Source organism: Lissotriton vulgaris, chromosome 6 (assembly GCF_964263255.1).
Source record: "Lissotriton vulgaris chromosome 6, aLisVul1.2, whole genome shotgun sequence".
Lineage (NCBI taxonomy): Eukaryota > Metazoa > Chordata > Amphibia > Caudata > Salamandridae > Lissotriton > Lissotriton vulgaris.
The window spans coordinates 1,470,104,239-1,470,125,713 of record NC_141694.1 but is presented as its reverse complement, the minus strand read 5'-3'; the positions used below and the strand labels follow the sequence as shown (position 1 = coordinate 1,470,125,713).

The following is a 21,475-nucleotide window of genomic DNA, read 5'->3' as shown; positions in this document are numbered from 1 at the left end:
ATTTTTGGACCTAGTTTAGGCCACCCATATTATCCCTTCGGCAGGTCCCGTCTGCTCTTAAATTCACCCTGGACAGCAACCTCACCTCAAAGAGCACATTGCAACAACAACAAAAAACAAGCTTGGGACCCAGCTTTCTCTTCCAAAGAAAGTCTAACCATTTCTTTAAAAAAAATGACTTCAGAACTCCTGTGCAAATACTTGCATCTGGATGGTGGTAATGCCCTGGTCCGTTGCCTTCCAGACTCCACACTGGCACTCCTTAGGAGCACCCTACACACTGCAGCATGTCTCATCCAGGACCTGAAGAAATATGGGCATGTTACCCCTATCCTGATGGGACTCCATTGGCTCCGCTTGCAGGGATCACCCGCTTCAAAACCAATTCATTATTCACAAAGCCATCGCAACCAGCACTCCAGCTTATCACACCCGTAGCCAGGACACCATCAAACTACAGACTAAGAACTGTAAAAAAGAAAAACAAGACAGCAAGCCTTCGCAAACTATGCACCCAGGATCTGAAACATCATCCCCTACCCATCAGAACCACCCCAAAGCAACTCCAGTTTAGAAGTTGAAGCCTCACTTCTTTGGAGAACACTACATCACAATGCATTGAGCGCCCACAACCCAGTTTAGTCTCCTATTACTCTTTGACTCTATGCTTGTCTTCGTCCTTGTACCGCACGCCACTGCCTTTTGGCTAGGTTGGTGATATTTAAATACCACATGCATACATACATACATATATGCATACATACATGATTCTTCAGTGGGAAATATAAGGTGAATGCATTTCTTTTTGCGGTCGCTAAATAGTATTTGCTTGACAAAATGGGTTTATTTCAAAGCTATTTGGTAAATCCTAAGAAATAACACACTCAGTTAGCTTAACTTCCTATTTATTTGACTTGCTTGATCATTTATTACAGTTTACATGCATCTGCATTAGCCTAGGGTGCTATTTATGACATTAATTTAGGACGTTTGCTATCTGTTGTACATTTGAGGTTGTGTCTGTCTAGCACAAAGAGTACACTTTTCTATGTAGTTGAACAGCTGTAATTAACCATTGTTTTGCCATGTTTTAATGCAGGTATGTACCCGTGGGCATCATGTTCCTGGTTGCCAGCAAAATAGTGGAAATGGATGACATTGTCCTCTTAGTGACTAGTCTCGGAAAGTATATTTTTGCTTCTATCCTGGGCCACCTCATACATGGAGGATTAATTCTGCCACTTATTTATTTTGCCATTACAAGGAAAAATCCATTCAAGTTTCTTGCAGGACTTATAACACCTTTTGCAACAGCTTTTGCAACGTGCTCCAGGTTTGTTATTTTACCTATGTATTAATAACAAAATACATTTATTAGCCCTCTGTTTAAAACATGCTGTAATTGTTGTTTAGTAATTGTACAGAGCACAATATACCCTTAGTATGCAGTTACAGTGCTTGCTTTCAACAATGAAATACATTTTGATATTCCCTGTGAAGATATAAGTATAGTTCATCCTTTTCCCTTCTGAGCATCACCCCTCTGTTTGTGAATGTAGGCTTGCGGCCCACTTGTAAAAAGTGTCAATTTCTGGCTTCCTATATAATGAGACATAAGCGTATTACTGTTCTCTTAGTATGATGAGAAACTCAAGTTACATCCATTTCCATAACATTCTAGCTCTTGTCGTTAGGCCCATGTTTTTTTCAGGGCCTGGCTTGTAGCCAACACCAATTGGCATTCTAGCACTTGTAGTTTAGCAATTCCCATTATCATTATCTAACACGCGAAGTGCTGTTGGCTGAAATGTCAAACACCCAAAAGGTGATGGAAGAAATGCTTGCAATTTGTCGAACTGCCTCGCAGTATCTCGTGGGCAGCATTCCAACCCATTGTTCTTTTGCCTACCATACCACCTCAGTTTGTTCCCAGCATTATGCAACTCAGTCTTGACCCTGTTCCAATAGGAACAGTCCAGCTTGAGCTGCCAGGCCAGGTCCTGCCTGAACCGGAATACAAACAAGCCAGAATGGTTTGATACCTTTTGTGCGTTTAATGTACCACCCTAGGTGGGAAGGGTGTACCCAGATGTGGTTCCTGTGCCAATGGAACCAAGCTACACCTGACTGCCGAGCTCCAATCAGGGCAAAACCGGTCTTAGGTTGCTTGTATTCTGGTTCAGGGAGGACCAGGCTTGGCAGTTGGGGATGGACTGTTCCTATTCTAGCAGGATCCAGACTGGTTTGCATATGGCTGGTTCAAAACTGAGGTGGCATGGCGAGCGAAAGCAAAAGGGGTTGGAATACTACCCCAAGCAATTGGTATTGGTTAGACAAATTACAAGCACTCCTCCCATCACCTTTTGAACTTTTGATGTACCACCCTAAGTGAAAAGGGTGTGCCCAGATGTGGATCCCGTGCTCACTGTGCTACTGCAACCGAGCAACACCTGACTGATGAGCCTCTAAGTCGGCGAAACTGGTCTTGGTTTGTTGTGCTCTGGTTCAGGGAGGACCTTGCAGTTTGAGCTTGACCGTACCTATTGGAGCAGGGTGGTTAGATTTATTGCAAGCATTCCTGCTATCACCTTTTGTTTGTTGACTAAAATATCACATGGTTACATGAGGCTTCTTTAATTCTATTTAATTCACCTGGCTGTCTGTCCACGCTTTAAATTGAGCAGAATGGGTGGCCGCTCCTTTAGGGTGCTCGCGGCAGGTTTATGGAACTCGCTCCCGGTACACATCCGAGCTCTTGAAGACTTGCTCGCCTTCAGGCAGGCGATTAAAACTTTCCTGTTTCCCGTGTCTGTTTAATTTCCTTTTCTTTTATTGTGTGTTATGTTATAGTGTCTGTCAAAGCGCCAGGACGCCCCTTTGCTGGGGCAGCTGTGCGCTATAAAAATATAAATAACATAACATAACATAACATAACATATAACATAACATTGTTATAACAAATAACATAACATAACATAACATGTAAATATTTTGCCACATAAACGCTTCTGAAACTGCTTCGTGGGTGTTCCCCGTAGAACAAGTGGTCAAAAAACTCCTATAAATAAACTACCAAAAACATTGCGGGTCAAATGATCTGATTCATTTTTACATGGCCCTGAGTAATGAAGATAACCATCAGCTAGTCCAATTATCCTCTTGAATAGTTTAGTGCAGAGTGGAGCTTGAAGGTTGCACGTGCCCATTACAGGGGTGGTGATATGAGCCTAAACACGTTAAGAGCCATTGGCAAAGAAATCCCTTCAATGACACTGAGGGAGTTGACAGCTTTGCTGATTGACACAGAGAAAAGCAGTCAGTTGCCATGCTAATATTAATATTCGAAAGTACTCTAATTCAAGTAGCACTCAAAACCCTCTGAGCCAGTCCCCCAACTGGCTCACATTCCATTATACACCATTGGGGGAAAGGGGGGCGTACTCCATATTAAAGTATTGTTTCATAATGTACATTTAATGATCTTTATTTCTTAGTTAAAAAAACACAATACGCTTTTGTTAAAATAAATATGTTATGTACATCTATTCCCCTATTGGGTAGCATCTTTCCCAAATTTATTTTGAGTTCGACCTGTCTAATCCTAGGGTGGTTTACGAATTGATCTATGAGAAGAGGAGCCTACAGGGGCTGCCAACTCTTAATTCTATGGCCAGGAAAAAGGGAACTGCGTTGAAAAGGTGTGCTTAATCTGACGACCCAAGTATGGGAGGTGGAAGGATTAGCACTGCTCCAGGGAGTGGAGGGCCACATGCAATGGGTCTCGATAGGTATATTACCGGCTGGGCGATATATTGGAATGCCAGGAAATGATGTCCTTTCAGGAACTCCAGTCCCAATACGAACTAGCCAAGGGACAGTACTTGCAATACTGCGTTGCAGGAAGAGAGTCCCCTGGAATATAGGGTACTCGGAGCCCCCCTGCACCGACATGCATTCTCGGCCATATATAGTACACTTCTGGCTAATAGCACTCCCCCACTGTCGAGGCTGCATGAGAGTTGGGAAGGAGATCTAGGTAGACTTGAGGACGATGAATGGGGTAAGATTATAAATACCTGGGAGAAGTGGCGATCCGCACAGGTTTTTGGGATGACTCAATAAAAAAATGTCCACAGAGCATAGTACACCAGGACTAGGGTATTTGCAATGGGCAGAGTGGAGTCGGACACTTGTCTGCGGGGCTGTGGACAGCGGGGCTCATTAGTACACATGATATGGGAATGCTCCAAGATCCACAAGTTCTGGGAGGAGGTCCGTCATATAATCTCCCAGGTACTGGGAGAACAATTGGAACTGACTTGTAAGGTAGTGCTGCTGGGGATCTAGGGTGAAACTCATTCGGGAGGTACACGCTCTTATTTTGTAACGTAGCCCTGATGGTGGCACAGAGGGATACAGAAATGATACAGTGATGCAGAAATGGGGCAGTAAACAATGCCTAACAGGGCAGCAATGGGAGTCTAATATGAACTGGTGCATGCGGGTGGAGGAGCCAATATATTTCTCACATGGCTGGACAAACGAATTCACTAAATTGTGGGCCACAGAACTGTAGTTCTTCACTATGGGACTTGTATGTCCCGTGCTAGGGTCGGCTCATGGGCTTGTCCGCAGGGGACTGTCTGTATTGGGGGGGCGGAGTGTCATTGTTGGGAGGAGGCAGGATGAGTTGTTATGAGAATAGTTTATTTATTTAGAAAGTTTTATATGGCGCGATCATGACCACAGAGATCAGAGCGCTTTACAGTATATGCACCATGAATGGTTAACCATAAAACAAAAGAGTAAACAAGGCAAAAAATTCCCAGTGATAAAATGTGAAAACAGAAAAAACAAAGGGAAAAATTCGCAGTCATAAAATGCCCAAAATATTCACTTGAGCCAGGCAACCGGGTCACAAATCTGCTGTTGTGGCCCCAGCATCAGATGGAGAGGTCAGACTGAGGCAAACATTTCTTCATTAGGAGCCCTTTGGATGATTTCAAAATTTCAGTCAGAGGCTCCATGAACAGTTGTTTGCTGTTGGTATGAAACCAGAATAAAGATTTTTTTTTTAAACCTATATCATCCTGTGGTTGATACATTCCAATGATTGAACAATCTTATTAAAATAATGATTGCCCGCTCCTCCTTGTCCAGTATGAGGTCTTAATGATTAAGGTATTCTCTTTGAAGAAATATATTATGACAATATATACAAAAGATATTCATCCAGATACATATCTTCCCCTAGATTTGTATGGAGTACTAAAGCTCATAGTAAACACAAATATAACTCTTTCGTTTGTATATGGAAAGGTTTATTCTGGTGGTGTATATTACTAATTGATTATCATTATGTGTACCACTGAGTGAAGCTTTGCTTCTGTACTTGTAAGCTTTCTAATGGTCAGTTGGTCCTTCTCCTCCACTCTAGCTCTGCTACTCTACCCTCCATGATTAAGTGTATCGAAGAGAACAATGGGGTGGACAAGAGAATCAGCCGCTTTATTCTACCCATTGGTGCCACGGTAAATATGGATGGAGCCGCCATCTTCCAGTGTATGGCTGCAGTGTTCATTGCCCAGCTAAACAACGTGGAACTAAATGCGGGGCAGATATTTACTATCCTGTAAGTCTCACGGTCTTTACAACAGCCATCTTTTCTTTTATTACTCAACATAGATAGTTCGCTTTTTTTAGGTTCAATTGTATTTTTCTGTGTATATTTTATCATTACTAAATAGTACAACCGGGTATGATTTTCCTAAAGCAGACTTACACATTTGCAAGAAAAGGACAAGTTGTACGCGTGGGGTCAGTGACATGGCAGAAAGAAAAGCAGGCAGGTTATGGTGCTCAACCGGAAAGTAATTATGTCACTGTGTTGTTCAGACTTGAAGACTGGGGCCCGATTCACAAATGTATTTCAGTGCAAGTTTATGAGTGCCCACAAATACATGATTCTGTGTGTTCAAACTAACTCCTCTCCCACTCTTTTCCAACCCTAGAAATGGTTTTAGATTTACACCAGTCACAAGCAGGAGTAAGGAAAGGAAAGCCAAATAGCCCAAAGTTTGTAGGGGTCTATGTGAATGCGTTTCTCTAAGGGGAAACATATTTGCCTGTTGAGAACAAAAAGAAACAATGCACTTTCACTCCTGCACTGCATTTCCCAAATGTAGTATTGTACTACAAGGTAAGGTAAGAAATGTATTGCATTGAATAAATCATGTAGAATAAAATAACCCTAAAATATGTTTTCGACTTTGTACAAAACTAAACATCAGCTAGCCGCATATACAAATAATAAAAACGCAGTTAATCACAGCCTTAAACCAACGTTTTTCATTTCAGTGTAGCAATACACAAAACATTCAGGCAAAAAAGAGGGGAGCTACCCCAGTGCAAAAGCAAAGGGACGGGGTAAACATAAGACAAACAAGCATTTGCAATGCAATGGTCTCGGCATTATTAAAGGTAGAGCTATTGGCAATGCTCATGACATTCTTTTTTCATTTTCTTTTTTTTTAAACATAAATAAATGGTATTGTCATTTACAATGGCAATAGGTGAGCATTAGAGAGTAGTAGAGAGTATTCGCAGACACAAAGCCACCCACACAGAAAGCCCCCCCCACACACACACACACACACACACAGCCCCACACACACAGAAACCCCCCACCCACACACAGAGAGCCCCACACACACACTCACACACACAGAGAGCCAGACACACAGAGAGAGCCCCCCCACACATACACACAGAGAGCCACACACACACAGAGCCCCCGACACACACACACACACACAGAGCCCCCCCCACACACACAGAGCCCCCCCCACACACACAGAGCCCAACACACAGAGCCCCCCACACAGAGAGCCCCCCACACACACAGCGCCCCACACACACAAATGAAGGATTAGAAGTAAAAAAAATACAAGCATTTGCAATGCAATAGGTCTCGCATTAGGAAAGTTTGAGCTATTGATATTGTAAATGACAAATTTTTTATTTATGTGTTGGGTTTGAAAATAGCGAAATTAATAGTTTTGTCATTTACAATGCCAATAGTTTTAACTTTTGCAAATGTGACACCTATAGCATTTGTAATGCAATATGTGTTGTTTTTATGTGACTTAGAAGTATTGATATTACAAATAACAATGGCCTTTAATTTTTTAAATAATTAATACTTAAATAAATGTTATTATAATTTATAATGGCAATAGCTTAAACCTTTGTAAATAACGTTTGTGAAGATTATGTTCAGTGTATTTTATTGTGGCGAAAATCCAAGAACAGAAGTGAAATATTAACATCTTTTTGTGACATTTGTAATAAAGTTTGAAACATTGAGAGAACCTATTTGAACCAGTTGTTGTTGAATGGTTGCACAGATTGATGCTTTGGTGGCGCTGAGTGATGTTGTGGTGAGGACGAGTGATGCTGAGTGATAGAGTGAGGGCGATAGACAGATAGAGTGAGGGCGATAGACAGATAGAGGGTGAGTGAGGGTGAGAGGGTGAGTGAGGGTAAGAGGGTTAGTGAGGGTAAGAGGGTGAGTGAGGGTAAGAGGGTGAGTGAGGGTGAGTGAGGGTGAGAGGGTGAGAGAGGGTGAGTGAGGGTGAGAGGGTGGGTGAGGGTGTGATGGTGAGGGGGTGTGAGGGTGATAGGGTGAGAGGGTGTGTGAGGGTGAGAGGGTGTGTGAGGGTGTGACGGTGTGTGAGGGTGAAGGTGTGTGTGTGAGAGGGTGAGTGGGGGTGTGAGGGTGAGTGGGGGTGACGGTATGTGAGGGCGTGTGAAGGTGAGGGTGTGTGAGAGTGAGGGGGTGTGAGAGTGAGGGGGTGTGAGAGTGAGGGGGTGTGAGAGAGGGTGGGTAAGGGTGAGGTGGTGTTGGTGTGTGAGACTGAGAGAGTGTGTGGGACTGAGAGGGTGAGAAGGTGTGTGAGGGTGAGTGAGGGGAGGGTGTGTGAGGGGGTGAGGGGGTGAGTGAGGGTGGGTGAGGGTGTGAGGGTGAGGGAGTGTGAGGGTGAGGGGGGTGAGAGGGTGTGTGAGGGTGAATGGGTGAGTGAGGGTGAATGGGGGTGAGTGAGGGTGAATGGGTGTGTGAGGGTGAATGGGTGAGTGAGGGTGAATGGGTGAGTGAGGGTGAATGGGTGAGTGAGGGTGAGAGGGTGAGGGGGGTGAGGGTGAGAGGGTGTGTGAGGGTGAATGGGTGTGTGAGGGTGAATGGGTGTGAGAGGGTGTGACGGTGTGACAGTGTGTCAGGGTGAGGGTGTGTGAAGGTGAGGGTGTGTGAGGGTGTGTGGGTGGTGTGAGGGTGTCTGAGGGGTGTGATGTGTGTGAGGGTGTGTGAAGGTGAGGGTGTGTGAAGGTGTGTGTGAAGGTGAGGGGTGTGAGAGTGAGGCAGTGTGAGGGTGTGTGAGCGGGTGTGAGGATTGAGGGGGTGTGAGGGTGTGTGTGAGGGTGAGGGTGTGTGAGGGTGAGGGGGTGTGTGAGGGTGAGGGGGGGTGTGAGGGTGAGGGGGTGTGAGGGTGAGGGGGTGTGGGTGTGAGGGTGAGGGGGTGTGAGGGTGAGGGTGTGTGTGATGGTGAAAGGGTGTGTGAGGGTGAGAGGGTGGGTGAGAGGGTGAGCGAGGGCGAGAACAGCCGGTTTAATGACGCCTGCATCTGTGGTTAGGTTTTATGATCAGAATCTCACATGGAAAATCTTTACACACTACAAGAACCATTACTAAATACTGTGATCAATGTGCAATACCGGAAAGGATCTGATTTCTTCCAGAGAAACCCTATGTTGAAAATATCCTGGCCTACAAGATGATCACTATTTTTGAAGATCCGGATTAATAGGAGACTGCACAATTGCTTCCCCCAGCCTGTGAGATCTTAGATCTCACATACACAAAGGATCTAGCAAAAAACTTGCAAAATGCGTGCTTTAGTGAAGCGCTTCTTATCCAAAGATACAACAGTCCTAATTTTCAGTCTTTGCTGTAGAACTCATCGAATTGACTTTGTGCACCCAGAAAGAATGGTACAGGGGCTAACAGTGGTTAATGCGATCCCTTCATTGTATTTGTTGCCTGATCTTCTCAGCCAAGCAAAAAAAACACAACCAGACAGAGATTCAATAGCCCACGTTGCAACTTTGCCCCTTAGAAAAGCCATTGAGAGACCCCCTCCGTCCCCTCCATTGTGATAGTCCCCTGGGGTGCTTCATTTGTTTGTGGCAGTAAAGCTACCTGCCATGCCTGTCCCCCACCTCCAGCCCCCACCAGGGTCCCCCAGACTCTCACCTTTAATCCTCCGGCTGTAAAGACCAAGACAATGCCTGAGAGCCCTCATCAGCGGCGTCCATCAAAGGCCTCACCCTGACGGCATGCTTACCTGCATCAGGTTACCCCCTCCCGCCGCCCCTATACATTCTAGCTCGGTGAGGTCAGGCAAGCAAACACGCTGGCTAAAAACAACAAGCTCTTGCTGCAATACTACCCACATGTTGTGTTTTGTAATCTTTGCTGGTGTGTGTGCGCTGTGTTACTCATACAGCCCTGCTTTTGTCTGCTCAGCCTGTAAATGCTTTGCCACTTTGGTCAATACAAGTCCAACACTACTCCTCGAACTATCCCCCTCCCACCTCCAGTGTATTCCAACAGCCCTTGCAATCTACAGGTTTTTCACTTCCCGTCCGCGCCTGTTGATGACACAAGGACAAATTCCCAAGGACATGACTGGCAGGGCTATGGCAATGCGTCTTTGTAGGCTGCACAAGGCAGCAGAATTGCTTCATGCACACGTACAACACAGAACAGAGAGGCGCTCTTGATACAAGAAATATTCAGTTCTAACCGCAGAAAGACTCTTGTCCAGCAGAAATATCTACGATTTTCATTAGAAAAATGTTTAATTCTGATAACACAAACGGCTCCTAACAGCGGAACAATTACATTTTATCAGCAAAAAAGTAATTTGGTTATAGTATAAATAATGAATTCTAACATCAGACAAAGGGCACTAATAGGATCTATTACGAATAGTGATTCATAGGTGATTACATTTCAGTAGCAGGGGGGCACAACCAGGAACATTTCGACGTTCCTTATTTTGGTGCTAGTTCGAAAGAGAACGGCAAATAAACATCTTCATCGCCCCTCTAGGAGCCCAGGAACCTTTTCCTTGATTTTCCACAGTTTTCTGCCTCTTTCACGGCCATGTCTTACCTTTTGGCCACAGCGCAGCTGATGTCGGGATGTGCAGCCGGAAGTTCGGGTGCGTTAAGACTGTCGTGGGGCGGGACTTCTGTTTTCTATGGGAAGCCCGCGCCACAGAGTGACTGGACCAGGGAAGCAAAACTGACGCGGAGCTCCCATGCCCGAGGGAGAGCCCCGCGATAGCAGAAGTCAGAAGAGGTGTCGGCCGCCGATGCGGTGAGTGGGGCGGGGGCAATGTGCGTGTGTGTATGTGTGCGTGCGTGTCAGTGTGTGTGTGTTCAAGGCTGTGTGTGTGCGCGCGCCGTTAGTGCATGCTAGCTAAGTGAAAGCGGGCTGTGTGTGTATTTGGAAGCACGTCTGCGCAAGCGCGACTCTTTAGAAGCGCGTCCACAGACCACAATCTGCGTGTGCCCCAATCTATCTCCCTTGGCAGGCATTTCAACAGCAATAGGTCTCGGCCGAGACCTAAAAAGGAATGTCCCTATATTTAAATACCAAGAGCAGAGATTTCTTACTCAGGACCAAGTGCCTACAACAATCATAGAATAGATAGAATACAATATATTACTCACATAGAAAAGTTTGGATAAAGATTTGAATGAATGAATGAATGATGTATTCCTATATCTAAACCTAAAATGGACACATGTATTCCTATCAGTCACTCCTATGGCAGGCCTTATCAATCCTGAAGGCAGAGTGCTTGGAATTATGTGAGATGATGCTCTGGCATGAGCTGAGCCCATTTGCAGCTTGCGGAACCAAGTCCTAATAGCTGTTCCATGATAACGTGTACCATATACTCTTAAGTGCATTATAATCCTCACGGTTATTTGCTAACTTTGGTATCGCATTATCAAAACATGTCGAGTAAGGTGTCATACAAATTGGAAAACTAACCCCTCGCCAATTCTGGCGACGGGGTTAGCATTCCACCCTTCTAGAGGGACACGACATGTATGTAACTGCGAACCCCGGTTAAAGTTAACTCGAGCCTCAGCATCACAATTTAGATGCTGCCACCACAGACACAAGTCTGACCTCCTGCTGCTGGGAGTCCTTCCAGCGAGGAGGGCTCGGACAAAGGGTTTCCTGTCAGGGGCGGTGCCAGCACCATCCCAGACAGGATTTTGTGTATCCCAGGTAGGCAGGGCTGTGCATATGCCGGCTCAAACCAGTTCCAGGGGCACCCCAGCCCCTGAGCTGGGGAGCGACCAGACAAAGGAGAGGGGTGTAACCACCCCCCTCCTGGTCCCACCCATGGGCAGGACCTAGTCGCGTGCCAGCCCCTTTTCTTAGGATAAAGGTAGGAGCGGGCCCCCTTCCCAAATTAGATAATCTTGAATCTTGAACTACTTTCCACGAAAGGAACTCTTGACATTCTCTGAAGACTCTCCCTTGTGGCTAAGGAGTAGCCACCCTGCACCCGCAGGCACCACCTAAGCATTTGCGGTTTGCTGCACGTCCATCCTCCGGATCAAGACTGACCAGCTCGACGAGACCCGGATTCCCTGCCATCTCTGACCTCTACCTGCATCAACAGCCCAGCTGAGATTCGTGGGTGTGACGAGACCTGAGGGACCGGCCATCTTCAAAACCTGCACGACGCTTAACCAGCACGACCGCCGAGGGATCCTCGAGTGAGTGCACTAGGGTTTGAGAAGCCCCAACCCAGAGCAGCTCCAGCACCGAAGTCCAGCCCCCCAGCATCCACGAGATCTGTGTGGGGCCCTTCTGCTCCTTTGCTGCTTGCCACGTTGTCCGGTCACTTGCCCGTTGGCTAGTGGCCCTCCTGACGACGTACCACGACGTTTTCACCGCTGGTCTAGGTCCTCTAGACTGGCCCTTGCTCCTTGTCCAACAAGAAGTGCCCTGGACCCTCCTGGTCCACTCCAGACGCCATTTTGACTCCACCGCGTGGGCTTGCCTTTGCCAAGGCTTGTTGCTCCAATCCCGGATACAGCATCGCCGACAGCCGACACCCTCGTGGGACAGCTCCCACCTCCAGCCTGGTCGCGTTCACAGCGCCTCCTGGCCCGTGTGACTACAGAGTCCAGCGTCACCCACTCACCTGGTCGCGGTGACTTCACCCGGTGCCATCCTGGTGCCCACACAATCACTGGCTAGTGATTGAGAACTGAGTCCCCTCTGCTTTCAGGTCGTCTCCATCACTGATCCAGCCTTGGATCACACCGAACATCTTCATTGGTCGGCTGCCAGCAACATCTTCTTTCAGGCTCCATAGACTACAACGAGGATTCCCGACGTCATTTGAACCCTATGCAGCCGCAGCCCCTGGGCTAGGTAACCCGAGCATTTCGGTGCTCCAATGCAGGTTCACTATCCAAGTTTCCAGATCCTTTTTCGTTTTTAGTCTACCTAGTCGGATTTGTCCGGAAACAGTAACTTTTGAATTACTAGCATCCATAGACTTTGTCCCGCATCCCGCGTAAGAGTTCCCACTCTGCACCCGATCTCCCTAGGCCGCCTGCTCCTAACCTTAGGGTCCGGTAAGATTGTCCTAGCGGTCCTGAAGCCTCTGGATCGTGTTACTCACCTGCTAGTATTTCGCATTCCACTTTTAGAGTATATGGTTTTTCGTGCCCCTCGGGCATTTGTGTAAATTGTGCAACTTGTAGTATTTTCTTAAGAGTTTTGTATTGTGCTTAGCTCCCTGACTCATAGTTCAGGGTAGACTTGTTATTAATAAATATACTTTATTTTTATAACAACTTGTGTGGTGTCCTTTCACTTGGTGTTCAAGGGGTATATGTGATGGTAAAACAGCTGGCTTAACACGCCCTCTAGAGTTTAGCCTAAAGACTGCTCTTGTCCATGCTACTAGGATAGCTGGTCCATAAGTTTGACTTACAACCAATCATCAATAAGGGTCGTTTGGAATGATACACAGTGATCACTAGAATAGTGAGCACTATATATCAGGCCAACTTCTCACATTCTTGATTTGACCCTCCAGGTGGTGGCCGGTCCCGACTGAGGTATCTTTTGGCATACATTTTTGCTGTGACCATTAGGTTGACCAAGAGATTGGCAGTTGGAAGTTGGAGACTCTTGTTTGGTAAGGTCGCTGAGGCGGCACTCTTGATTTGCTTGGCCAAGATTCTGGTTTTGTTTGTTTGATTTTTTGCAAAAAGATAAAGGTAGGTAATGTGGAGATTTTTCTCTACTTTTGAATATTTTAGAAAAGTAATATTTTACAAAAATTTGGTAGCATGCCTGTTTCCAGCACACTGCGTAGGCTGTGTTGCTGTCTTGGAGGTTCCAAATTTGATGTAGACAGAAGTCAACCAGCTCCCCCAGAGGGTACACCTAATAGACATATGTACATTAAATACAGTATTTCTTCCATAATGTATAGTACAGTCTGGAACAAATATGCGAAAAATAATCCTGATCTCCAATGGCTAGTAAATGGGTCATTTGACTTTAAAAAGATTCAATATGTAGAACAGTGTTTGTTTAAAAGAAAAAGTCGACAAGATATGTTTGACTGTGTACGAATTTGGGAGAAAGAAGTGCAAGAGAGAGTGAGGAAAGAAGAAGCTATAGCAGAAAAATAACAGCAGAAAACAATATATCAAAAAGTGTTGGCATTAAAAAATAAAGAGATGAAAGCAATAAAAGAAAAAGAGGAAAGGGAACGTCGTTTAGAGGTAACTGGCCAGTATCCTATTAGGCGCTCCATTTATCCCATGCTTAATATACCTCAGGATGATTCCATCTTGTTAGATCGACCTCCGCCCTGTATAAGTTTCCCTCTGCTCCTGATCTTTCTGATGAAGAACATCTTTCTTCAAACGAGAAAGACACAGATAAGCAAGATGGGCGGAAAACTCGCTCTACTTTGACTGTTGATGAAAAATCCACTATTAGATCCACTGCTCCCAAAGAAGCTCGTGGGACTACTTCTGCTCCAGACCTTGTAGCAATGGTTCAGCAGTGGAAGGATTTAGAGCAATTATATTTTACAGAGAAGTTTACCTGGGAGGTAATACTTGGTTTTAGAAACGTTTCTAAAACCTTAGAGCCCAATGATATTTAATTTTGATTTTAAACAATTAAGTGATGGAACTTTCCTTTTTTCAAATATACCTGATCAAATTAGACAAGTACTTAAATTAAGACATGATACACAACGTTTAAAAGCAGAGCAAAATCAACTGGTAAAGTTGAAACTGCACATACAGTTCAGACCCCAGTGCAAAAAAAAGAAGTTCTGGGGACAGACAATGACCCTAGTGATAGTGTAGTTGCTGTGAAACCAATGCGTGAAGCTGAGCCTCTGTATGTTCCCCCAAAGGGTGTGGGCACAAATGACGATAAAACTTCAGATGCTGCAAAGGGATATTTTGTCTATAATTGGGACTGTACTCCTTGGAGTAGAGCAGATTTTATGGCTCTAAAGGCTGCTTTGCCTGATCCGCAAACAAATCTGGCTGCTTTCTATGAAGAAGTGGAATGAGCAATGAGCTCCTTCACTGTGACCCTGCCAGATATTGATCTGTTTTTTAACTTATTTTGCCCCCTGATATGTGGAGAACAATTCGGAAAATAGATGATAATGTAGCATATGGTGATACTTGGGTGCATTTAGAAGAAATAGATGCGGCTAGGGAACCTGCTCAGAAACCCCGGCAGGAGATATTATATCTCCCCAAAGCGATTGTGACTAAGTTGAAAACTCTCTTATCTCCTAAGAAAATAGATTGGACAACGTTAGCGTCTTGTAAACAAAAAGTGGATGAGGCAGTTTCTGATTTCTTTACACGATTTGAATAGACATTTCATGACTTTAGTAGGCAGTCATTGACAGATAACACGGGTAAGCATTTGTTCATCGACAAATTTGTTGCTAACATGTTGCCAGAAATAGCCAGTCGCCTCAAGGCTAGTGAGATTTCGTGGACTACATCTTCCCCAGTCTCCCTTTTGACTATGGCCCAGTATTAGGAGTGTCAGGAATTAGAAGCGAAGGGCACAGAGGATAAGAAGGTATGGATTTAAAGACGAAAGTTATGTTGGCTCAAGTATATGGTCGACCTTTCAGAGGTGGTGGAAGAGGCGGACGTGCAGTATATACCCCTTGTGTACCCCCTTTCTCTCGAGCAACTTTATTTTCTGATCAGTGTGCTTATTGTAAAGAGATTGGACATTGGCGTTCTGAGTGCCTTCTTTTGCGAGGTCAGCAGTATCAGCGGGGTAGAGGAAGCATGAGAGGACGCCCAGGGAATTCAGGACAAAGGGGAGGAATAGGAACTCATCCCAGGTTTGAGGCAGTTGAACATGGACCACATTATTCTAATACTTTTGACAGACGGAATCAATATCAAATGTCAGATTATTCGGCTGAAGGTCTTGAGGATTCTGATTATGCATAGGAATGCCTAGGATGGTGTAAGGAACCAGTTGAGTTCCCAGTAGATCAGAAAGGTCCTTATGTTGATGCAAATGTCTTGGGCTCTACTGATCGGTTTTTGGTTGATACAGAGGCTATGCGTAGTGCTCCTTCTAAAAAATTGGTTCCTAGGGCTACCTTGTTTGGCGCAATAGTAACATCGATAGGATTCGATGGGACACCTACATCTAGCCCACTGTCACAGCCACTTGCATTTAGTCTTGATAAATTCACTGCAGAATGTCCATTTTTGCTATCCTCTAACATGCCGGATAATATTGTGGGTATCGATATGCTCAAATATTTTCATGCTACAATACATTGTTCCCCAGAAGGTCTGCGTGTTATTTTAAATGATAACTATCCAATGGTTGAGAGGTCTTGTCCCATTAAAGAGGATATCGCAATTGCATCCTTACCTAGTACTTTATGGGCTACATCAGATACCGATGTGGGACACATGGTTATCCCACCAGTACATATTCAAGTATAGGAAGGTGCTTCATTGCCTCGATTGCCCCAATATAAAATATCTCGGGAAGGTGAAGAAGCATTGACGCACATTGTTCAGGATTTGATAAAGGTGGGGGTTGTGGAAGAAGTCCCTTGTAACATTTGTAATAGCCCTATCCTTCCTATTTTGAAAAGAGACACAGATACTAAAATGTACAGATTTATTATTGATTTACGAGAGGTTAACATATTTGTAGTGCCCCAATACCTGGTAGTCTCTGACATCACAACACTTCTTACTATGGTTCCCCCTACTGTCACTACATTTAGTGTAATTGATTTAAAGAATGCAGTTTTTTCAATACCTATTCATCCTGACAGCCGCTATTTGTTCGGCTTCACTTTGAATAATAGATCATATAGATTCTGTAGAGCTCCACAGGGTATACAGAGAGTCCTGGCATTTATAGCCAGGCATTGAAAAGGCAGCTTGATTCTTTTCCTGTACCGAAAAGGGTAGCTCTTATTCAATATGTCGATGACATCTTGTTGGTCTCCGATATCCCTGAACAGTATAAAGAAGGAACACTGTCCTTGTTATCATTTCTTGCCTCTCATCATCACAAAGTCTCTCGGAGGAAATTGCAATTTTGTAGACAGAAAGGTTACCTATTAAGGTCATCTCCTTTCTAAGGAGGACGTGCACTCACACCAGATCGCATACAGACCATTTTACACACTCCTCTGCCCCGTACTCAGAAGGATGTCCGTGCACTGATTGGCCTTACTTCTTTCTGGGTCCCTAGCTTTTCGTACATTATTAAACTCCTGTTGGCTCTTTTGACTAAAGGCACTACATTGCCTCTCCCATGGACTACTGAATGCCAGAATGCCTTTCAACAGCTACGTCAAGCTCTTTGTTTAGGAGCTCCAGGCTACACTAATTGGCCCATTACGATGTCGGGCGGATTGCCCCCGCCAGGCTGGCGGCAGCCACCGCCAGTCTGGCAGGGGCAATCCGCCCGACATCCACACTCGTTTTCCCCCGCCATATTAGTATGGCGGGGGGACCTCGGCAGACGGAAAGACCGCCCGCCGCTTTTCTGCCCGGTCGCCTTGCGGCCGGAGCGGAAAAGGAATAATATGGTGGCGGTGTCTATCAGACACCGCCAGCCATATTAGGATGGGTAATTGTGGATGCCTTTCCGTGGCGGCAATGCCGCCACGGAAAGGCATGCAGAGAATCCCCGCGGGGCCCATTGCGGGCCCCCAGGGAATCCGGGGGTGTGGGGGGTGCACATGGCGGTTGCATGGAATGCAATGCTGTGCATGGAAGTGCACAGCATGATTCCTGCCATTGTGGCGGGCTGTGCTGAGTGCACCGCCTGCCACAATGGTAGGAATGCGGGATGCGCCCGCCACTGTGGCGGGCGCATCCTAATGCTGATGACGGGACCCCTGCCCTTAAGGCGGGCGGTCCCTTTTAACACGAGTATGGCGGGCGGGCAAAGTCCGCCCGCCATCCTAATGGGGCCCTAAGACTTTCACACTCTATGTACATGAGAGGGAAGGTTGTGCCCTCTCGGTTTTAACACAGACACACGTCCTTGTGCATATTTCTCAGCTGTCCTCGATCCAGTTGCCCGCGCACAGCCTAGTTGTTTTCGAGCGGTGGTGGCAGCAGCTGTGTCTTTACGTCAGAGTGAGGGAATAGTCTTGTCACATAGATAGTTTGTGTTAGTACCTCATTCAGTCGATGCCCTGCTGAATCAAATGAAAACTCAGCGTCTGACTAGTGCCCGTTTGAAAGGATATGAATTTAAACTTTTGGCCCCTCATATCACGTTGAAAAGATGTTTGACTCTGAATCCTGCCACATTATTGACACTTCCAGCTACTCCATCTCAGTTACAAGAGTTACATGACTATAGCTCTTACTGAATAACAAACAAAGGGTTGTGTTGACCTACAAGATACACCTCTTTCTAACGTTGATGGGGAATTGTGGGTTGATGGGTCTTGCCTGATGGCACTACGTCTGCTGCTTATGCAATTACAACACTTCAGACAGTAGTCGAGACAGTTTGTATCCCACAGAAGTCAGCTCAAGCAGTCGAGTTGATAGCATTGACAAGAGCATGTGAGCTTAGGGCAGATTTGCTTGTTAACATTTACACTGATAGCCAATACGCCTTTGGCGTAGTACAGAGCTTTGGTCAACTTTAGAAAGAAAGAGGCTTTCTCACTTCACATGGGACAAAAATAGTGCATGGGGAATTAGTACATAATCTCCTTACTGCCTTGACCTATCCTAAGGAAGTGGCAATTGTTAAATGTAGCGCACCCAAGAAAGTGACCGAAAAAATAGGAGCAGGCAATGCCTTTGTGGATCACACAGCTCGGGAGACCACAATGCAGCGAAGTACCACATCTATGTATGTAGTTAAATCCCAGGCTGAACGTTGGCATGATGCCAGGCAAGAAGTGCTGGACATGCAACAATCTGCCTCTGTCGATGAATTAGACCAATAGTCCAAGGAGGGAGAATTGGACGATGAGGGCTGTTGGAGGAATAAAGAGATGACAAAATGGAAGTTAACCACAGCCTATTTACATACTATGATTCACATGGTCCGGCACATGTTGGAGCATCCTCAATAGCAAAGCTACTTATGTAAGTTTGGGATCATCCAGAGATTATCGGTATGGCTAAGAAAATAGTCCAGTCTTGTCTGATCTGTCTCCAGTATAATCCTGGAAAGGGAACACAAACACCAACAGGAGGGTTTGCAATACCTACGGCACCTTTTGAGGTCCTGCAAATGGATTACATACAGCTTGAGCGTTGTAACAACCTAAAGTATGTCTTGGTAGTGGTTTGTGCCTTTAGTAAATGGGTGGAGGCATACGCTATGAAAGATAATACAGCTCTTACTATAGCAAAGGTGCTCCTAAAGGAGTTTTTTTCCCAGATTCAGCAGTTCTCGAGTATTGTGGAGTGACAACGGACTCCATTTTATTGGGCAAGTTGTTGAGTATCTCATAAAAGGGTTGGGAATAAAGCAGAAATATCATGCTGCTTTTCATCCACAATCAGCAATACTAGTGGAACATTACAACTCTACCCTCAAATTAAAATTGGCTAAGATACAGGCTTCCACATCTGTGAAATGGCCCGATGCACTGCCTTTAGCATTGCTATCTATTAAATCGATACCAAATACGTGATCTGGCCTCACACCTTATGAGATGGTTTTTGGAAGGGCAATGAATTTTCGGGGGATTCCTAAGCCATGCCCTATACATGATGTTCCCTATGTATTGATGAATTAGTATTTGTCTCAGTTGACTGACAGTTTGTCTTCTATTTATCAACAGGTTCGGGAGACTCTTCCAGGCAGGTCGCAAGGTGAGGGCCACTGCTTGCGCCCTGGTGATTACGTCTTCACAAAGTCCTTCCAGAGATCCAGCTCCCTAGCACCGAGATGGCGAGGTCCTGAGCAAGTGCTGCTGGCTACCAGGACTGCAGTTCGAGTGACGAACCAAAAGAACTGGGTCCATGCGACACACTGCCGCTAGGTGTTGCAAGACCTAGTGAGCCCAGCTGCGTTGGCAGATCACTGCGATATCCTGGTCACTGAGAAAGGACAAGCTGTGTCACCTGAAGGATCTGAGGAAGTCTTCGTAGACCACACGTTTCCTGGTACATTCTGATATCAGCTTGGACCAAGGAAGAAATACACTTTGTTGCTGAAAAGGACTTCTGAGCCATTATCCTGGGTGGTTAAAGCCTGACTACAAAGGGGGGGGGGGGGGGGGGGTAGCCTTTTAGTGACTGCTCGTCTCAACCAAAGTGAAGAAATCAACGTCTGCCCAGGACCTTAGGGCACCATATGTTTTGAAGTTTGACGATAAAAATGAGCTTGCCTAAGTAGAAGGAGATCGCTGCGACAATGTGCAACAGCTGCACAATTTGCATTCTTGGTCTAACTTTGACTGTTGCCATCATCGCTACTGTAATGTGGGTAGTGGAGGCAGTAATGCCTGGAGCCTCCTTACCTAACATTACTGTTACATCACTTGCTGCAAAAGAGCATCATCATTTTGATTTGCCACATCATGAACAGGGATACCAGCAAAATCTGAGAAACAATTAATTTCTTCAAATGTTACATCAGACACACCAGCTAAGAAATGCTACTAACTGTTGGGTTTGTGGCAAGATTTCTCCTCATTTGAACATAAAAGGAATCCCATTGTCACCGCTGCCATTCTCTCACAATGGCTCTTGCCCAGCTTGGTTCAAACTTCTACATGCCTCTAATGAACAAAGTCTATTGCGAAGTTGGGGACCCACAAGCAAAAAGGACTACCTTAGAAATGGAAGAATATAGTAAAGTGCAGCAACAAACTATGTGTATTCAAATTCTAGGTTGACTAAAGGAAATGGACCCCTTGTTATCTCTGTTGCCATGACCACTGGCCCCCTTTGTGTACAAAGAACAGGCGATGTGCCAGTGGGCCACAGTAACTGTAGTGCAGTGTTGCAGATGTCTACGAGGGGCCAAAGCAGCTTCCTTGCATTAGTCACACTTATTTTTGTGACTAAGGCATACTCTTTCCTACATCCAGACTGGTCTGGTACTAGTTACATAGTCTTCCTTCTACCACCTGTGTTTTTAGCTCCCCCAACCTACCATCAAGATTTGTAATTGTTCAACCATTATGCTGGTTGTAGGGGAAAATGTGCAATTGATGTCTCTGTAGTCGTTGTTTTGTTCCCTCTGTATTTCCACTTGTACTACTTGTCTACCATCTAAAACAAATGTCCAAAATGTAAATGCCCATTTAGCAATTGATCAAGAAATCAGTAACATAATGTTAATTGATATATATATGACATTTATCGTACCCCTTTAGCAGCATAAGAAATGTCTTAGCTTATGCTAAAAGGGTCGTCTGTGGAAATCAAAAATAATTTCTGTTACCATAAGCTGAAGCCATCTTGTCTGTGGCATCCATTTTGATAGCTATGTATGTCTTCTGTCTTCACTGTTGCTTGCCCTTCTATTCTGCTTGAGTCATCAACTTTAGTTAACTCCTTCTGTACTGAGCCAAAGCAATGTATGTGCTGAGAAAAGGCCTCTAGCTGCTGAAATGGACCTGGTTAAAGATGTAACTGTCGACTATTTGTGGCTGCTCTAAGCAGTTCTGTCCCCTGTCCCACTTTGCTGACTAAGTGATTACTCATCTGCCCATGTCTGGCTGTAACTATTTCTGTGTATGCTTGTACCTTCTATTTGTAACTACATGCTTACTCTGCAACAAAGTCTGTATATAAGCACCATGGCCATGGCCTGTGTATTCAATGTACTACCTCCTGG

General features: G+C 45.2%; 1 protein-coding gene across 1 annotated transcript in view; it reads left to right on the top strand.

Moving 5' to 3' along the window:
- SLC1A4 (solute carrier family 1 member 4) overlaps positions 1–21,475 on the top strand; it is a 253,524-nt gene that overhangs the window by 199,873 nt on the left and 32,176 nt on the right. Inside the window, exons 5-6 of the mRNA XM_086927601.1 lie at positions 1,100–1,333; positions 5,438–5,632. Coding sequence (XP_086783727.1) covers positions 1,100–1,333; positions 5,438–5,632 — 429 coding nt within the window. The remainder of the gene's footprint in view (positions 1–1,099; positions 1,334–5,437; positions 5,633–21,475) is intronic.